This window comes from Electrophorus electricus, chromosome 3 (genome assembly GCF_041902795.1).
Source record: "Electrophorus electricus isolate QZ-2024a chromosome 3, ASM4190279v1, whole genome shotgun sequence".
In the NCBI taxonomy this organism is placed as follows: Eukaryota; Metazoa; Chordata; class Actinopteri; order Gymnotiformes; family Gymnotidae; genus Electrophorus; species Electrophorus electricus.
This window is the reverse complement of record NC_137499.1, coordinates 27,777,309-27,797,024: the sequence shown is the minus strand read 5'-3', so window position 1 is coordinate 27,797,024 and position 19,716 is coordinate 27,777,309. Positions and strand designations below refer to the sequence as shown.

The 19,716-nt window shown below is 42.7% G+C and overlaps 1 protein-coding gene across 1 annotated transcript in view; it reads right to left on the bottom strand.

Moving 5' to 3' along the window:
* Nucleotides 1-1,304: 1,304 nt before the first annotated feature.
* Nucleotides 1,305-19,716, bottom strand: part of grin2aa (glutamate receptor, ionotropic, N-methyl D-aspartate 2A, a) — a 111,781-nt gene continuing 93,369 nt past the window's right edge. The window contains exons 10-13 of the mRNA XM_027002767.3: nucleotides 17,866-18,026; nucleotides 11,195-11,382; nucleotides 9,641-9,879; nucleotides 1,305-8,403 (exon numbers count right to left, since the gene is read on the bottom strand). Coding sequence (XP_026858568.3) covers nucleotides 6,607-8,403; nucleotides 9,641-9,879; nucleotides 11,195-11,382; nucleotides 17,866-18,026 — 2,385 coding nt within the window. The 3' untranslated portion in view covers nucleotides 1,305-6,606. The remainder of the gene's footprint in view (nucleotides 8,404-9,640; nucleotides 9,880-11,194; nucleotides 11,383-17,865; nucleotides 18,027-19,716) is intronic.

The following is a 19,716-nucleotide window of genomic DNA, read 5'->3' as shown; positions in this document are numbered from 1 at the left end:
TTCCAACACAATATAAAATAATATCAACACTATGTACATGCATCAGTGACACTGCAGGCTTCACATAGGCCTACAACACCCCTCGCTATTAAGCATTCGTTCCCTCGTAATAGGCACGAAATGTAACTTAATTACAAAGACAGTAACACAATCGGTCTGTTGAGATGAACATAATCGACGAAAAGACCAATTTAGAAGTTAAACCGTGAAGCATCTTAAATATATTATACTGCCACGATATCTTAGCTCCAGAGTTTTGAAAGATCTATACACATCTGCTTGTGCGTTTTGAATTTTACAAAGGCTATTTTAAAATTCCAACCGTTCAATTCGCAGACGATTGCCAACACAACACTTTTTTTTTTTTTTTAAATCCGCGATTTTAATGTCGACATTGACAGGATCTGTCAGTTCTAGGATACAGCTACAGTATTGCTATAATTCCCTTGGGTCCAATACATAAGTTTTAAAAACCCATTTTCATCGCATTTAACTTGGTAGGAAGCCCTGTGTCTACGCCCCTGGTTATTACGCAATACTTGTATAACACACTCTTGTGTGTTTAATTGAAACTTGCTAGCTGCTCTAGGCTACTTTATACTCCAATCGCTCCACTGGCATAAAATAATTAGTCACAAAACAGATTAAAGCAAGACAAGAAAGAAATCTCATTGGTCTCATTTGTTTCTCCAACAAAATTTTCAGTTTGACTCTTTTTAACTCAGTAATATTGCATATCCTTTTTGTCTAATGTTTCTACTAATGAAATTTCGGATAAATATCTGTAACAGAGTTCATACTTATTAAATCCAAGTGATTCACCTAAAAATCCTGTGGGAAAGGGAATGATGAAGAAAATTAAGTAAGATGTGAGAATCAAATGAGAGCCGGTTGTTGACGGTGAGGGGCAAAAAGAAAAGAAATAACTCCATGAATAGATGTTGTTCTTTGCTTACTCAGTCCTCTGACTGTGAGGAGGGACTCTGCATTGTGGGCGCTCGATGACCACTTGTATTGCCAGCAGCCCGACCGATTCGGTGACTCCTACTGTATTGTGGGTTCAGTGCCTGCTCTGCGAACATTCACACCATAACCGGAGGCCTGGACAGACAGTGCAGAAGGCAGGTGCTAGATTTATTGCCATTATAGCATGTACCAATCATCATTCAGAATTACCAGTGCTGTCAATCACTGTTTGCCTGCCGCAGTCCTGCCTGCCCCTGGAGCTTGTTCATGAACTTTCTGTGTAGCAGCAATGTGCTGCAGGACCCCAGAAGTATTCAGCCACAGATTCAAGGTTCATATAAAGTGGCAGAAAAAGCCTTTATTAGAAAAATGAAACTTTTACTTATGTACATATATTTTTAACATGTCATATAACCCCCAGGAACAACATATTTACAAGTAACATCCAAGACCTGTTCCCTTAATCTACACATACAAAATAAATAATGAAAGAAACGAACAGCCAAAAGAAAAGAATGCAACTTTCTAGACTATATTACAAATGATAAGAACAAATATTCTTCACAGAGAGCAGGAGACATGTTTGTCATCCCACTCAATTAGTACTTTCTCATGCAATTTGCCTATAGCAGAAATAATGTCAGTAATGCAATAGTTTGCTTTGTGTAAGTGATTAGTCCCAATTTATATTAAAAAGTTCTTAAGACATTTTAGTACACACACAAGTGATAATGCTTTATTTTTTTAAAAAAGATTAGGCAGAAGGTCACAAGGGTTATGTGATAAATACGTTATAGTCACATGACAACCCCATTTAGTAAATAAAACAAAAAAACTAATAAAAAAAACAGAACACTGTCCTAAAATAATTTCTACTTTTAAACACATAAAATATGAATGCAAAGCTCATAAGAGTGATTATTAAACAGGATTCCCTTCAAATATTTCTTTCTAACTCAAGTCATGTGGGACTAGAAATATCTTTACATCTTTTTACACAGTACCAAAGGCATAGCTTCTTTACCAAGTGCAAATATTCCAGTATTCCAGCAGCAATGTGCACAAATACATGCAACACAAATCATTACAAAAACACTTTTTTGCAGAATCACCATTTAGTCTGTCATAATTCCACTAAACAAGCCTTTACCATTTCCAAAGAAAATGAACATATGAAATAACACATAGCTCAACAGATACTTAAATGCATAAAGGGGGAGAAAATTTAAACACATGGCAGAATCTGGGATGATAATGCTCTGTAAATCATTATGAAGGGTATTGTAACTAATTTACATTTCAAATTCTTCCATCACTGTTACCCTATAATATAGCACAGCTAACAATCATATCTGGTGAGTCTTCTCACCAAGTGGTGGAATGAAGCCATTTGCCAAGTGAAGGGTTTGGGATAGATTAGGATTGAGTAGACTTGCTTCATCATCCCTAACCAGGCTCATGTCTTCCTGAGGGCTAGAAGACTGAGTGGATGAGTGGGTACCCCTGTTAGAAGTACTCAAGCACTCTTTGTCTTCAGAATGGCTACCCTTGCCTGGGTCTATCTCACGTGGCTTTGACAGATGTAATTGGACTTGAGGCACATTTTTCTTGAAATGACCTCCTTGGAAATACAATCAACACTGCTGTAACAGAACAACAGTAGACCCGGCAGCAGAACGGGACAACGGTTGTGTTTGCTTGACTATATTTGGCCAAATGACAAATTGGGAATGAACAAAAATTGTCATCCAGTTCAACAATATGTGGCAGCACATGTGATTCAGAGAAAGCCTCCTTTCTCATAGTCCACCAAGTATTTCCAGTCCTATCTGTCTTGAGTGGTTTTATATAAAGAAACAAAGGCTGATTAACAGCTTTGCATTCTTTGTTCTTTTTAAAATTCTGCCACCTTTAAGTCTGACTGCAATTTGTGAGAGAGGAATCTCATCACACTGGAGGTACTCCATCCACTTCAAATAGATTCCAGTCAACAGGAACTCATTGTTTCATCTGTTTATTTTTTTCAGAAGGCCTTTACGGTTTCTTATGGTGGGAAAATGGCACTATTAGAAACTGATGAGATGCTGCAAAAATTAATGTAGTGCTTTCCGCAGATCTCTTTAACTCAACTAACTATTTGAACGAAAACATGGCCACACAAACAGTCACACTCCCGAAACACAGCACATAAAACCAATTTTCTCTCAGAAAATGATGTCAAGTGTAACATCAACAGATAGACACAACAGATTAATCCCTAACTGGCATTGGAGTTATAATTGAGAAAGTACTAATTGTTCTGATTCAAAAGTCTCACTTACTGACTTTTTAAAAAATAACTTGACTACTTTCCTAATCTAGCTCTTCTTTTCTAATTGAAATAATCAGCATCTGAGCTATTGTAAATTCACATCTCATTACTATACTATGAAAAAAGTAAAAGAAAACAAATTTTTTTTTACTTAAGATTCGTTGTAAACTATGAATCATGTTTGTCTAGCCTGAAAACACTACAGAACCTTTTCATTTTATACAGTACTTTTGCTTGCAGCTACAAACGGCCCCTGACCTGCACTGTCCCAGATATGACCACCAAACGTCTAGAAACCACCTGTAAACACAAAGATAATGACCACACAAGATGCAAAAAGAAGCACATATTTGGTTTCGAAGACTTGGTGAATGTCCTAGAAGGAAGTACGATTGCCTTGATGACAGGCCAGCATTTGGCAGCGAGCCCACGGTCTCATTAACGTGCACTGGAGGGGAGACAGGTGGGAGCAGGGTAATGCTTAGCTGTGGGGCATGCTTGGTCCAAGCTCACCTTTGAGCCGGTTCAGGACGCTTACATAGAAAATTTCCCACTGATGTTTATCCATCCCCACCCCTGTCCCAAACTCCAAGCTTAAAAAACTTCAGGGTTACAGTCCCTGATCACCAATTATTTGGAGAATTAGAAAGTTCTTAAGGTGATTATTTTTTTCTGATGAAGACATCGTGGATGTTGTGCGTGTTTATGTGTGTGTGTTTGCTTTTGTTTTGGCGCGACTATACAGGTCTGTGAAGTTTACACAAAAAATATTATTTACTCTTTAGAATCATACAGTGATGTTTTTGAATATGAATTTACAAGTGATTTACAGGTATTTTATAATCAAAATATTTCCTTATGTCTTTGAGGACATAAAAAAAGCTCTTCATACAGCAAACAAATAACGAAAAAGAATAAGAGGTCATATCTTTGGAGGGATAGCAGACTCAGAAAGGGATCTTTTTGTTCTTTACAGTTTGAGTGTGGCTGCAGATGACAGGCAGGAAGCATAGCTGGTGATATTTATTTACCTGTTGGATGAGTAAACGCAAGGTAATTCACCTTACAGCGCAGGTAGGCGTGCAATGTGGCTAACATACCAGTTACAGGGAGAGGCTGTAGGAGACACCCTGCTTATGTTCTTCCTCTGAAACAGCAGCATCGAAATGAGAGTGATCGTGTTGTTTTCACATGTATGCTATATTTTCACCCTGTTACAAATAGATTTGTGTTCATCACATCATAACAAAAGCATATAAAGTATTACACTTGGGTTGCATGCCACTAGTATTAATTTTTTGGTAAGCAAAATACATTTTTCCTTAAGGAGGGGGGTTATTATAAGGATGCAAAATAAAACTGAAAATCTACTGGAATGGCTGCAGGACTTTGAAAAAACTATGAATGTCATATGGTCATACAAGACTGATATTTTACATGTGCATATTGCTTACACATTAGCTTCTTTAAGCAGCACTTAATATGATATACATGTTCATGATAATGAGATAAGATACTAAAGGTCCTAAATGGTCTTCTATAAAGAATCTCAGAACATTGGGTAAGCTGAAAGAAACACCAAGAAAGAGCCATTATTCATTTGGGAGATATGAAAAGAATGCCCAGCACAGCATCAAGCATCTGTCAATCAGCGGAGTCTCATAATACCTTTAGCTCTTCCCAAGATACGTTAGAACAAACACCGTCTTTCAATTTGCTACATGAGTTACAGTCAGGAGCGGCACGCAGTGCTCAAACGCAGCCAGATGAGCTGGAACTCCTCTCGTTTCTCGCTACTAATTCTGATTAGTGAGCTCCTATATGAAAGTGGCTGCACTGGAAGAGCTTGGAGAAGTAAATGATGGCAACAGAGAGAGAAAAAGAGAGAGAGAGAGAGAGAGAGAGAGAGAGAGAGAAGGAGAGAAAGAAGAACTCACGAAGCAGCATGCTGAACACAACATGCACCTATCCCTCCTGGTGCCACACTAATGCCCGTACATAAGACCACTATCCTGAGGTATTAGATCTGGTACATGAGCCAATTTGGCTGCTTGGCCTAATTCACCTCATGCAGAGGTGACTGTGTCTGCATCGAATAAAGTGTACTGTTAGGTCTGCAGAACAAAGGCTTTGGCCTGGTGGGTCTCCATCTAACTGTGTTAAAGAGAGCAAAAATGAGACCAATGTTCTTGTTTAGACTTCAAGCTTACCCAAGGTTTCACATGCAGAGCTCATTTTGAAATGGTGAGAACACAACAGAAACCTTCGTGTCAACCACGCCGCAAAGAAAACAACAGTCTTTTCTGGACGTTTCTGTTTCGGGTTCACAGTGTACGAGAACAAATCGAAGCCACTCAGCATGATGCATTACACATAATTTTGACCATAAAATTGTCATACATTCCATAAATGGTCAGTACCCTGTTTCAGATAAAGAATCAACTAAATTCCCAGGAGATGGTCACAGGCCTCAGTGTTCTGATGTTAAATGGGGTCAAACAGACTTGTACAGGTCAAGCTTTCAATGCATGGGCAAAACCATCTTTAATCTGTCCGACAAGCTTACTTTCATGTAAGTATGAATGTGTTTTAATCTCTAATAACAAAAAATATAAATAAATAAAACCATACATGCAAAATAATCTATTCCTGACAGTAATTGAGAAGTATGCTTTAAAAAGCAGAGATGGGAGAGTAACTGATGATTATTGTGCTACCACATAAGCTAAAATTCTAAAGGTATTAAATAGGGATTAGAATGCCCAAATCCCAAATCTATAGTAATAGAGAATTAAAGCAACAAAGCTTCTGTTGTCGAGTGCCATGAATAAAACACCATCGCTTGCCTCAGGTTTGCTTCAGTACATGACTTCTAAAGTGCTAAATCAGACCATAATTCAGGTAGACTCTCATCAACCCTCTCTGTGAAAGGCCACCACAGAGTGGGGGGGGGGGGGTATACCTGAAGCACCAGTGACTGGATCCATCAAAACCTGGAAAATTAAAAGCAGTGCATCTGAACATACACAGCTCCCAGCTGCCTGTAAGGACAGCCATCAGCAGCTCCACCCTGGATCCTGTCCAGTTCTGTCAGCTACCACCCGACTAAATAACCTTTCACAATTAGCCCAGGAAATGTTCGCCTTTCCGAAGGGTGACTAACATGCTGAAAACCTTTGGCAAGCACTATCCTGGACGACTTGCTGATACATGAGTGATATATCTGCAAAATATAGTACTTGAGCACTTTTTTTTGTTTGTTTGTTTTTTTAAGATGCAGCCGATTATGGCATCCTAAGTGAATAAATAGTTCAACTACACAAAGAGCATTAAACATCTGACTCGAGGCTAGGTATTTTCTTATACACTCGTCTATTGCTGAACTGAGAAGAACTGAGGACCCGAGGAGCTGAGTATGCACCGGTCTTATTGGCTACATAAGGCATCACATGCTCTGAAATGTACATGTCATTGGGTATTCGACCATCCCTGGAACAGTACGAGGTGGTGGACTTGATGGAGGACCTTAGATTGTTCTCGTTCCTCGTATTAATGGGCGCCAATTGTTTGTAAATGTCCACAGAGCTCCTGCCATGGAAGAGGCGCGCGTCATCGCGCACCGACTGCAGGAAGGGGTTGTCCGTGCTGTGATCGGGGTACAGCGACCTGCTGCGCTTGCCCTCCTCCAGGTGGTTGAACAGCGTGGACCTGCTGCCGAACAGTTTGTCGGACCTGAAGCTAAACATGTTCGCACACGGACTGCCCTCCAGGAAGCGGTCCTTCTCCTTGAGGCTGACGCTGCGCGCCGGCCGGCCCAGGTCAACCTCCTTGGGCTTCTCCAGCATGATGTTGTCGACGGAGTGCTGGCGGCTAAGCCGCAGCCGGTTCCGCCGCTGCACGTGCGGCCCGTCTGTTTGGGGCCAGTACAGGCCGAAGTCGTCGTCGTGGTGCGAGCCAGGGCTGATGGCCGCTTCCTGCAGCATCTGGTCTTCGCTGATGTCGTACAGGTTCCCCATGTGCAGGCAGGCCTCGCAGCGGTTGTAGGGTGAGCGCAAGGGTGCGTAGGGGCCGGCTGAGTAGTTGGGCACCTTGGACAGGCAGCTGCGGCAGTGGGTCTGCTTGTAGCGGTCATTGCACTCGTGCATGCTCAGGCTCTTGTCCTTCTGGCTGTAGTGCTTGTTGTACATGCTGTCCGGCAGGAGGTCCGAGTCCGTGTGATGAAGGGGGCTGCTGTTAAGATGGATGATGGGCTGGTCGCATTTCCTGTAATTGTCATTGTGGTCGGAGTACATCTCGGGGAAGTCCAAATCGTCGGCCGCTGGGCCTCTATTCTCCCTGTATTGAAGGGCGTCCGAGTGCATACTCAGCTCCCGTTCAGCGTCTATGGTGTAGATCTTTTCTCGGCCCGATCCGCCCTGCTTATTTTTTAAGTAGGACAGCTCTACTTCGCTGCAATCCCTAGGGTATTTTGACGTCATCGATCTTTTTTTTAAGCTATCTTTGGGCTTCAGGTGCTTGTTGTTGTCGGTATCCTTGTAAGAGGCAGCCCTGCTGGAGCAGTCAGAGATGTCGGAGTGTGCGGCCTCCTCTGGAAGGTAGCGCTGGCTCTTCATGGATAGCCGGGGGTCTGGGGCCAGCGTGTCTGGGCCCTGGCCCTGACGCACCGTATCCACGGACTTCTTCCACAGGGCCCTGGACTTGGCGGCAGTCTGCGCAGCATCCGCGCTTACAGCTACCTCCACCGTGTTGGGGTTGGACTCATTCAGCGTGAGGGGGTGCTGGCCCTGGAAGATGTAGTTGTTCAGGTGGTCCTTGTGTCGGTTGGCCAGGTAAGCCTGCAGCTCGCCAGAGTCCATGTACACATCCTTCTGGGCATAGCTGCGGTTGTCCGTGTAGACGAAGTTCCCCTTCTCAGACATCAGGTCCATGATGGTGGGCGTGGCCGAGTGCATGAACTCGCCGCTGCGCTTGGGCGAGTTCACCCGGGAGCCGCTCAAGTTGGTCATGTTGGTCATCTGCTTGGCCGACTTGATGAGCTTTAGCATGTTGGCCTGAGGACTGAAGTCCAAGTCAGCGGACTTCTTTTTCATGTCAATGTGGACGCCATGAATGCAACTCCAAATACCCTAGAAAGGAAGGGAGAAAAACAGACCTCACTGTGACTTCAGCACAACATTAACGATGCAATTGACATTTCACATACTTTCACATTACATGAATTTTAAAATGCATTTTCTATATGCCACAAATTAATAATATTTTGGTCAGCTTAGGGTGTCATAACTTTAACATGCTAATCATAATCATGATTTTGCTGACAGGTATCTGAAGTTGGCTTACATTTGGCTCCCCATGCAATAGTATTTCATCACCTCAGACATACCAGTAATTCACAGGCATCCTGCCTCTCCCTCAGGTGCATGCAAATTTCTGCCAAGAATTAAGACTGAAACAAAGGCCTAACCCCAGAGCAGCATGAAAGACAACAAAGCTTCTCCAACAGTTTCAATAAACACTCCCCAGCTATGAATGACAAATATCCATGCTTAAGCTCATCGGCAACTACCAATCAACGTTTAATTTCTTACGCTTTGTTTTTTTCCGCTCAGACAGAAGCCTTGTAAACACAGAAAGATTGTGAGGCTCAATAAGTTTGATCCTGGATTAAATCTTAATTGGCTCACAGTTGAGTCTTTCCTACATCAGACTGACTGATGGAGGATGAGCTTTGGGTCCCAAACATCGGCTTGTTTATCAAAAATATCGAGCGACCAAAGAGCATGACATTGATGTGCTGATTACATGTAGCTTGTACCATGAAATTAAATAGAGCTTTAGGCAACTAAGTTAATATTGATTTATCATCATCTAAAACAGGTTTATTTCATATTTCTTCAGTCCTCATTCAGTTATTAAACGAACAGGTAATTTATATTTAGCATTTAGATCTAATACATCGTTTGAATAGTGTGGGAGGTGCAGAAGCCATCAGACCTGACAGTGGTGATCAGATGAGAAAAGTGTATCACAATCACAGTCAGACAAGTGATGGGTGGCAGTCAGGTCTTTGGAAATGATACCTCAGAAGCACCAAAAGCTCCTTTACAAATGCTGGACAGCAGCTGTTTTCCAATGACTGAATCTAAATGATTATCATTCATAATAATACTATAATAAGATGATAGCCTTATTATTATTGTTAAGAAGTTCCTTTTATTCAATTATTACTATTCAATTACTTTGAATTACTTGTGTGGGCTGCACAATATTTAACATCACAAAATCAAAACTTGTAGTATTGGACCCCTGTTGTGCAGCCTTGCAGTGGGTGTCCGCAGTAGGCCTGCGGCACCACACACTCACCCTGCTGATGGTGAACAGCAGGCCGGGCTTTCCCGAGCACACGCCTGTGAAGCAGTAACGAAGCCTCCAGTAGAACAGATGCTCCCACACGAATGTTATGAGGCTGAGGCCCATGGCGGTGGCCAGCATGTAGAAGACGCCAGCCATGTTGTCCACATCCAGCTGACTGCTCATCACCTCGTTCTTCTCGTTGTGGCAGATCCCGGTGAGCCATTGGGCCTCGAGCTCCTCCATCTCACCTGGGGTGACAAACACGCGTGCGCGCATACACACACACACACACACACACACACACACACTCAATCTCATGTGATAAAAAAATATGATATGAAATCGTAATGATATGCTGAGACTCCAGATAGCGTGCCAGAACAGTGCTACAGAAACAATGGACTGGTGGATCATCAAGCTCCTTTTGTTTTGCTAATTGCAGTTGTTTCACAATGAGTGTCAAAGCTTATGCTAGTTAATTATGCATTTTCAGATGGTTTTGAAATGTCACAAATAAAATAAGATATAAAGAAGAAAATTAAAAATGCAACACAAGGTTATTTTCAGGCCAGATCCTAATACAGAAAACGAGGAAAATATCTGTTAGAATTACTAACTACTCATATATACATTGCGTCTACTTCCCTGTGTTAAAAGTAGCATCTAGGTGATGTTGTTACTACAGAGAGCACATGCTAGGGAATTCTGTGCTCAATGACATTTTGTGTGGTCTAAAACTCAGGGCTAAATGTCAGGTCTAAAGCTTGGGGCTTTTATGACGTTGTTTAACACCTTGTGATTCCTTCTATTCATGGAGTAACGTAATTGAAGCCAATAAAGGGCAACACTATAATTATATATATTGGAAACATTTGTAGTTATAACACTTTACACTGCGCCACTACTATTACATTGTAACTATGCAATTACAATTTGAATATTCTCTAAATTATCTGGTGTTGACCGGAGTGGAAAACATTTGTATCAATATTATAATTTAACATTTTTATTATATAGCCAATAAGCCAAAAAATGCTTTATTTTTACTACCACCCACTCTCCCCAGCACCAAACCCATGACTAAACCACAAGAGTCCCATAAATCTGTATCATCAGCATAGTTGATCATTCTGCAGACACTCTTATCCAGAGCATGACAGGACGTGTGCTCCCTGGGAACCAAACCCACTAACGACTGAAAAATAAGAGATCCTCCTTTAAATTAACAGTGTTGACACCAGTTTGTACAAAATTGCCTGAGAACCCTCTGAATCTTTGGACCCATGAACAAAACAGTGTAGACTGTTCAGTGTGAACAGAATGTTTTCACACTTCATTGTGGGTTGCTGTTACCAAACTGCAAATTGCATATATCTTAATTAAAATATTTTTTTGATATTTGCACGTGGTAATTGACTTCAGTACATCCATCTTTCTTCAATACATTTGTTGAAAATGTGTTTGTAATTTGCATCAAGATGCACAGCATATCATGCTGTTTCTCCATTTGCCGTGAGAGCCTAGAGTGCTTACTGTCAGTAGCACAGGGATATGGGTACTCACCGTCACCGATGATGGCCAAGATTGCCAGGTCCACCTGACGTTTCCACGGGGAGCCCTTCTGCAGGGCGATGCCGTAGCCCGTGGTGGCGAATATGTAGCCGCTGCCGATGGTTACCAGCTTACATCCCTCGTCTCTACCGGCCATGTAGTTCAGAACGGCCGCGTCATAGATGAAGGCATCCAGTTTGCTGGGGGAGGCATTTAGCAGGAAGTGAGTGGTGAGAACAAAGTGAACATAACGACCCACAGTGACAGACCAGATTCCGAGTCACTGTAATGCGTATAGGAAGTGGAGGAGTTGTTAAATAACACTAATAGCTGCATGTAATTGGCTTTTGGCCTAATGTGGTATGAAGTGGCCTGTATGAGCATGGGGGCCATGGGAGAAATATGGAATCCCTGCAGCAGACTTTATTGTTTATGGACTTCTAGCTTTCTTTCTCTTTTCAGCCTTTTGTTTGTATCTTCCTGCTGTTCCAGACTAAGTGTGAATATACAAGGCCTTCACGTCAATGACTAGTGATGTCTGCAGTTGGTGCATGTGTGTGTGTACACGTGTATGTGTGTGTGTGTGTGTGTGTAAGAGACACTGAGACTGAGCACAAGTCTGCTCTGTCACCAGTAAAACGCTCACCATGAGGAAGTGCCCAACCCCTCAATAAGGTAAGAGAGCCCTCGAGAGCTGCACACCGACTGGTCTGACACCAGTGGCTGCACAAGTCCACCGCAATCAAACAAACCCTGCTGTCTCAGTCCAGTGATCCAAAGGCCCGCCTTCATACGAGGCAGAACTACAGACAGGCCCACAGCACGCCAGAAGTGGAGGACACCATGTCTCCCGGTCTTCCTAATGACTGACATTTGGAACTGCGGTTAGCTGGGCGTCACTCTCCCCCGCTGCTCTGTAAAAACAGCCTTTGTGTAAGGCCCTTCATTAGCCCGACACACTGACATTTCAAATGTCGAATGGAGCTCCTGGATCAGTCCCAGATCCAATATTTCCCTCAATAATTCTGTTACAATAGGGGTGAGGGTGGTGCTTTATTCTGCAGCATTATGACATGTACAATAGTCTGCATTAGACTGCATATAAGCTACATGGGGCTCTAATTTCGTGCTTGCGCTACCATCTAATGCAGCATTTTAGTCATTTTGTAGGGTGCACGTGCATTTATCATCATTTGTTAATTTGGAGGACAGAAATATATGCACCTGTGACAAGCTGGGTGCAGTGGCACAACAGTGTGACATTTAAAATCCACCAGTGTAATGGTCGTTCTGGGCACATTTTGGCTTAAAACTGCACTTGTGCTACCGACTCCTTAGGCCTGCTCTTATCACAAATGCAGGTGCAGCGAGGTATTTTCCTCACTTACAGGCACGGCTGATGTGAGGTGTACTCTATGTGGAGTTAACCCACGGAAAGCTGCTGGACAAGACATCATCCCGGGTCGTGTGCTCAGAGAATGTGCTGACCAGCTTGCAGATGTCCTGACAGACATCTTCAATATCTCTTTGAGCTGTGCCGCGTCTCAACGACTACCGTCCCATCACACTCACATCCATCATCATGAAGTGCTTCGAGAGACTCGTCATGAGACACATCAAAACCCAGCTTCCCCCTTCTCTGGACCCCCTGCAGTTTGCGTACTGCTCCAACCGCTCTACAGATGATGCCATCTCTACCACACTTCATCTGGCACTCACACATCTGGATAAAAAGGGCACCTACTTAAGAATGCTGTTCATAGACTTCAGTTCAGCATTCAACACCATTGTTCCTCAGCATCTGATTGGAAAGTTGAGCTTACTGGGCTTGAACACCTCACTCTGCAACTGGATCCTGGATTTCTTGACTGGTAGACCTCAGTCAGTCCGGATTGGGAGCAACACTTCCAACACCACCACACTGAGTACTGGTGCTCCCTAGGGCAGCATACTCAGCCCTCTGCTGTTCACACTGCTGACTCATGACTGTGCAGCGATGCACAGTTCGAATCACATCAAGTTCACTGATGACACGACCGTGGTGGGTCTCATCAACAAAGACGAGTCAGCATACAGAGAGGAGGTGCGAGAACTGGTGAGATGGTGTAAGGTCAACAACCTGTATCTGAATGTTGACAAGACAAAAGAAATGGTTGTTGACTTCAGGAGAGCAAGGCGAGATCACTCCCCGCTTTCCATCAACGGCTCCTCAGTGGAGATCGTCAAGAGCATCAAGTTCCTTAGTGTTCACATAGCAGAGAACCTCACCTGGACCTTGAACACCAGTTCCATCACCAAGAGAGCCCAGCAACATCTTTACTTCCTTCGGAAGCTGAGGGAAGCCCATCTCCCTTCACCCATCCTCACTACCTTCTACAGAGGTACTGTAGAGAGCATCCTGAGCAGCTGCATCATTACCTGGTTTGGGAACTGCACCGCCTTTGACCGCAAGACCCTCCAAAGAATAGTGAGAACAGCTGAGAAGATCATTGGTGTCTCTTCCCTCCATCACGAACATCTACATAACACGCTGCATCCAGAAAGCCACCAACATTGTGAAAGACCCCACACACCCCTCACATGAACTGTTTGTTCACCCTTTTGCCATCTGGAAGAAGGTACCACAGCATCCAGTCCCGCACCTCCAGACTGAGCAACAGTTTCTTCCCAGAAGCCATTAGACTCGTGAACTCTGGCTAACTCCAATTCCAATTCAGATTCCAAAATGGACACTTTTATACATGCTTATACACAGTCACACACACACACACACACACACACACACACACACACACACGCATACATACATATGTACATACATACATATCTATACACACACTCACACATTGTTTTGCATTGGACTAATGCTGAAGTCAAACCTCACACAAAAATTATGCACTCCTGTTGCAGTCTTGCACATTATCCTACTTGCTGCTAGAGTACTGTACTAAACCAGCACTGTACTCTGAACTGTTCTGGCTGCTACCGGTGACTGCTATGTTCAGGGTAGCATGTCACTGATTGCTATGCACAACTCCATTTACATATGCCCAGTACTGTGTACTGTACTAAATAATTGCACTGTCTACTCATTTTGTATTTGTCCTGTCCTGTATTTATTATTGTTTATTTAATGTTTATTTAATGACATTTTTGCACTATATTGGACTGTTTGTACTTGTGTAGCATGTTGTCTGTTGTTGTTTTTGTGTTGCACCATGGTCCTGGAGGAACATTGTCTCGTTTTTGTTGTGTACTTGTATATAGCTGAAATGACAATAAAACCTCTTTGAACTTTGAACTTGAACTAAAGACCTACTGGGACTAATAATGGGATTTTGATGGAAAAAAAAAAAATCACTCCACTAAAAATACAACTCCCAATTACAAACTAAACACAACCAATAATAATTTGATACCTTTATTTTTGTAAGAAAAAACTATTCTATTTGGACTACTACTGTGAATTTAAATACAAACCATGACCCAAATTTAAATGTGCAGTCTAGCTTACTGGGTCCTATCCTAAACCCACTAGCCTAGCTTACTGGGTCCTATCCTAAACCCACTAGCCTAGCTTACTGGGTCCTATCCTAAACCCACTAGCCTAGCTTACTGGGTCCTATCCTAAACCCACTAGCCTAGCTTTCCTTTCCTAAAGTATTGAAAAATTACCAGCGAGTATTCCAGCCCTGAAACAAAAATTAAGAAGCTAGTCCAACCTTTCCAATGCAACAAGCAAACAGAAAGTAGAGTGTGAGAGTTATCATCAAAACAAACAAAAAAACAGCCAACATCTCTCCTTACAAATAATCACATTATCACACAAGCTGTGTGTGTACTTCAGCAAAATATGGAGACATGGTGCAAAACGCATGACAGCCACCCCCTCCTACTACATAAAAAAAACCCCAACAAAATTTCATATAAGCCTTTACCTCATCACAGCACACACACTATTAGGAACAGACTCATTAGCGACAGAACCATGGACAGTGAATGGACTCTACCACCACAAACAAGCAATGTTGTTAATAAATAAGCTGTTATTAGATTGGCACTGCAGCCTATATACATGTTACTGTTTATTTGGGGAAATGTTCATTATGCATAATTACCAACTTTTCATGAAAAGTTTATCTAGAAAACAGATAATAAATTCACGATGATGTGCCCTTAGTTGCATTAACATTACTCACTTCCATCACTGGCCTGTTGTTTTTTATTCACATGCTTGTAATTCGTGTCCCCCATAGTGGGGGGGTTTTGTAATCTGAATAGGTCGGTTTGAAGGATTTGTTTGCTTATATTTGTATTTGTTTAGATGTTGATTGCCAAATTATGAACAGATAAAATTATTTTTTCCCCATTTTTTATTTTTAGAATATCTAAGCGGGCATAGAGGACCACGACAGTTCCTCACTGCTATCTAAGTGGCTTCTTACTTGGAGCTTGATTTCAATCTCCACCACACAAAGTAAATTATCTAAAGTTGTTAGCTCACAAATTTCAATGTAAAATAATATTGCATAAACCAACAGGACGTGGATAAAATAACATAGTATGGCTAGCTAACTAGGTACTTACTAATTGGAGTGGAAGTTGTGATGCCCGTCTTTTCAGTGTCAAATTCTACGCAAAGTATTCTCGATATTGCCTAAGGTTTGAGAAAATGTCTGCAGTAAAATGTCCAATGCACATTAACAACTTGACTGGGATCCTGTTATATCTGAACAACAGCCATGCCGGTTGGTCCGTTGTCATGGTTTGTTGGTCCATTGTCATGGTTTTGTACTTCACAATACCAGCAGAACTGATGCAGTTTCAGCTGTGCATTGGCTAGAATGTGGGTTGGCATGTGCAAATTGTAAAAGGCATAAATTTGAATCAGTCGAGACTGTTATTGAAAAGGATTTTTTTTTTTAAATGTATGACTTTGCTTTGCTTATGTGGAATTTACATTTGAAAACAACATTGCAACAACAGAGTTTGAGGTTTCTGGTATGTCAGCCCCATGTACCGAATTCTCCTTATTCAGCAATGCCCAGGTACATGTTTTTCCTTTCTGTGGCATTAAAGGGAATAAGAGAGATTCATCGGATTGGATACTGTGGTGAAACACCTAACCACACCTGCTGATCATGTGTTCAGTCTAACTCAACCTCTTTTTGTAACTGTGCTGCTTGGCGCTGGATTGGTGCCCCTGCCGATAATAGCAAACATTTCTGCCACACTCACGCGGGCCTGAGAGGAGGTCTTATGCCTTATGTCTGCCCTTCACCGTTTTCACAAAAATGGAGCCCTTGGTATAAATATCCAGCGTATATGGGCCAGCTGTATTTATAGGATCATGTTCACACATCTTGGCCGTACAACTATGTTACGGCAGTTAGTTTATGTTTACCTTTGTTCTCTATTTTTCTTTACAGGGCCCTCTTGTAATATGATATTGTTGGTGTTACAATTCATGTCCATGTGTATTAATAAATGATAGTGACATAGTGACAGTGTAATCGTAGTGTTTTAGCTGACAGAATTCAACTATCATTCATTTTTATATATAATCCATGTCATTACTATGTGAACAGGCTTGACATGTTTTTACTAACAATGCTAAACTGTTGTTCCTGGGTCCTTGTTTTTCCTAATGTTACTGTGCATTCTGTGCAGTTAATAATATCATATGATGTTATCAATTATAGGTGTGATATAGACACCCAAGTTTCAGTTTGCTAACATATTTTAGTGTTCAAAGATACAGCATTTTAAAATGTACCTGCTTCATTTGCTGAAAACCATAAAACACAAGTCCAGGTGTTCAATCAGATTTCAAAGGTCTCAAAGCTGTGCAGCAAATTATTCATTCAATCTATGGTGACCTTCAGCTGAACTCTGAGTAACTTTCTTCAACTCAACTTGTGGTATTTTAAGTCAGGCCCAAAGTTAGCCTGCCCCCACCTATCAGGCAGTGTAAAGCCCACGGTTTTACCTGGTGCAGAAAGACACTCTCAGAATGTGCAAATGAGAACATGTTCTATAACAGCACTGTAGTCAGAGGCTGAACCTCACTGCCATCCACAGCTGACAGGGTTTCAAGTCTCGAGTCCATAACAAAAACCCATTACAGGGTCTGGAAGAAATGCTCTAGCACACACAGCGGGGGACTTATCAATATCTGCCATGAGCTAGCTGACGCAGAGGTGATCAGTCTGAGGTGCATGCATGCGTGCGTGTGTGTGTGTATGTGATTGTGTGTGTGTTTGAATGTGCAAGCTTCACCATCTGTCTCTGTGCGTATACACTTTAAAACCTAGAGGCCTGGTCTGTTTCAGTTTTCGAGCTGTTCGGTGGTAACAGACCCCTCTCTTAAGCTTTATCACGTGATGCACTTCTTCCTTCCTCTCCCGGTTCAGGCTGCCCTGGTGCCTCCGGCCTCCCACCGTGATGCTGATGAAAAATGCCCTCCACACATCTCTACCTGCCCATTTCCACTCTCATTATGTAAATCCCACTATGATAAAAATTCAAAGTTGACTTGGCTATTCATCCCATGAATTTTCTTGGCAATGGTTCCCTAACGAGTCAGCCGAGACGATGACTCATCGTCCGGTAGTCTCTGTCTTTTTGGAGCGACAACTAAGCTTATGCAGATGGGTGTATGCATAGAGGAATGGTCAGCTCACCCTGTCTTCAGGCTGACCAGAGCGTCGGTCACCCCGGTTTGGTGGTACTTCACCATGTACTGGTGCATATCCGGGTAATTCTTCCGGATGTTCCTCTCCGTGCTGCCGTTAGGGACCGTTCCGAAACGGAATGGGGGAGAGTAGGAGTATGGGCTTTGGAACTGAGATCCGGGGGGGGGGGGGGGAGACACAAGACAATAAACTTCTTGAAATGAAAGACCTTTCTTCAGGGATCGTTCAGGGATCCTGTCATTTTCTATATAGTTTAACATTCACTAACTCAAATGTTTTAAATATTTAGGAAGACCACCAAGACCACAGTCATGTTGCATAACACCCTGTAAAGTACACAAGAACAAAATAAAACTGGCATAATGGAGTTAAAATTAAACACAGAGCAACTGGAATAAGAATGCTATTCAGCAGCAGTGCACTGGACCTCTCGGGTAAATACCCCATATCATTTCAGGGTACAGCTCTAAATAAAGCCTAGACTCTATGGTCTCCATGCATGTGCTGCTACGCTGACTCCCATGAACATGGTCTGCAGCCAGCAATGCAGCACTATCCCAGGCTAAACAGGAGGCCTGTAACTCTCAGTCTGCAGCCTGGCTGTCTACTACTCCACTGTCTTGCTGATTCAGTAGGGTGGTGGTTCAGTCAGATGGGCACATGGGCAGATATGACATTCCACACAGCAGCAAGCTGTTTTCATGTGCTTAATTTAGGAAGTGCTACTGCGAAATAGAGTGACGGCTTTTGCTTGTCTGCTTTCTTTTGTTTGTTTAATTGTTTGTTTGTTGATGCAATTTCACCAGAGGTCCAGCCCCTCCACTGGGAGTGCATCTTGTAATGATGACAGAGTGAATCAGCAGTGGAGATCCGAGACTTACCCCCCCCCCCCACCCCCCACTAAAATCTGTTATTTTCCCTCTATTCTCTCTGTCCTCCTGCCCACAGTCTTGCCGTAAGTTCTGCCTTGCTTAACAACACTGGCATAAACCTGCCCGTTAGGCTACATATCGAGTGTTACACACGTGCCAAGCTGCACTCTGCTTTTGGCCTCTCTCTTCTCCCTCTCTCTCCACCCTCCCTCTCCTCCTGTCTCTCTTCCTCTCTCCTCCTGTCTGTCCTCCTGTCTGTCCTACTCTCTCACCTCCTCTCTGCTATCCAGCTCTCTCTATTTGAGACTTGCTCAGTGGCTGAGGTCACACAGACCACCTGGGTTTCACCCAGTTGAATTCCATGTGATCATCTTACACAGCCACCAAACAGACACACCCTCATCTGCCAAGATCCCATAGGATGGACACACACACACACATCATCATCATCATCATCATCATCATCATGTGAGCTACATTAAACTGCAGCTATATCTCTTTGCTATATCTGCATCACTACACACCCTGCAGCTACCCACTACAAGTGTTTTAGCCCATTATAGCAAACCAACATGTGTAGTAGTTAATTGTGCATTTTGGAGGGGTTGGATTCCATGTGTAACTCCTGTAATTTAGGTAGGCCACAATCTTCATGACCCGTTTTCTCAGCTAAGACACCATGGGCAGCAAACTGAAGTATGAAAATCCACAGTCATCTGTGATGCCTAACTCAGGTAAGAACTGGGCCACACTCCATTACCTTAAAGTTCATTAGTGGTGGAATAATATGGTGCGCACATTTAGAAAAAAAATTCCTCCTTGCACAATTGCCTCCAGGTGGGCGTGCGGCACACTGCTAAATAGAACGATCCACCACAGTTTCAAATTTCTAAGCATTGTAATTATCTTCCAGCCACCCTGGTCTCATAAACAGTCCCAAACTCCACCCTGAGCAGCCAAGGAGGGT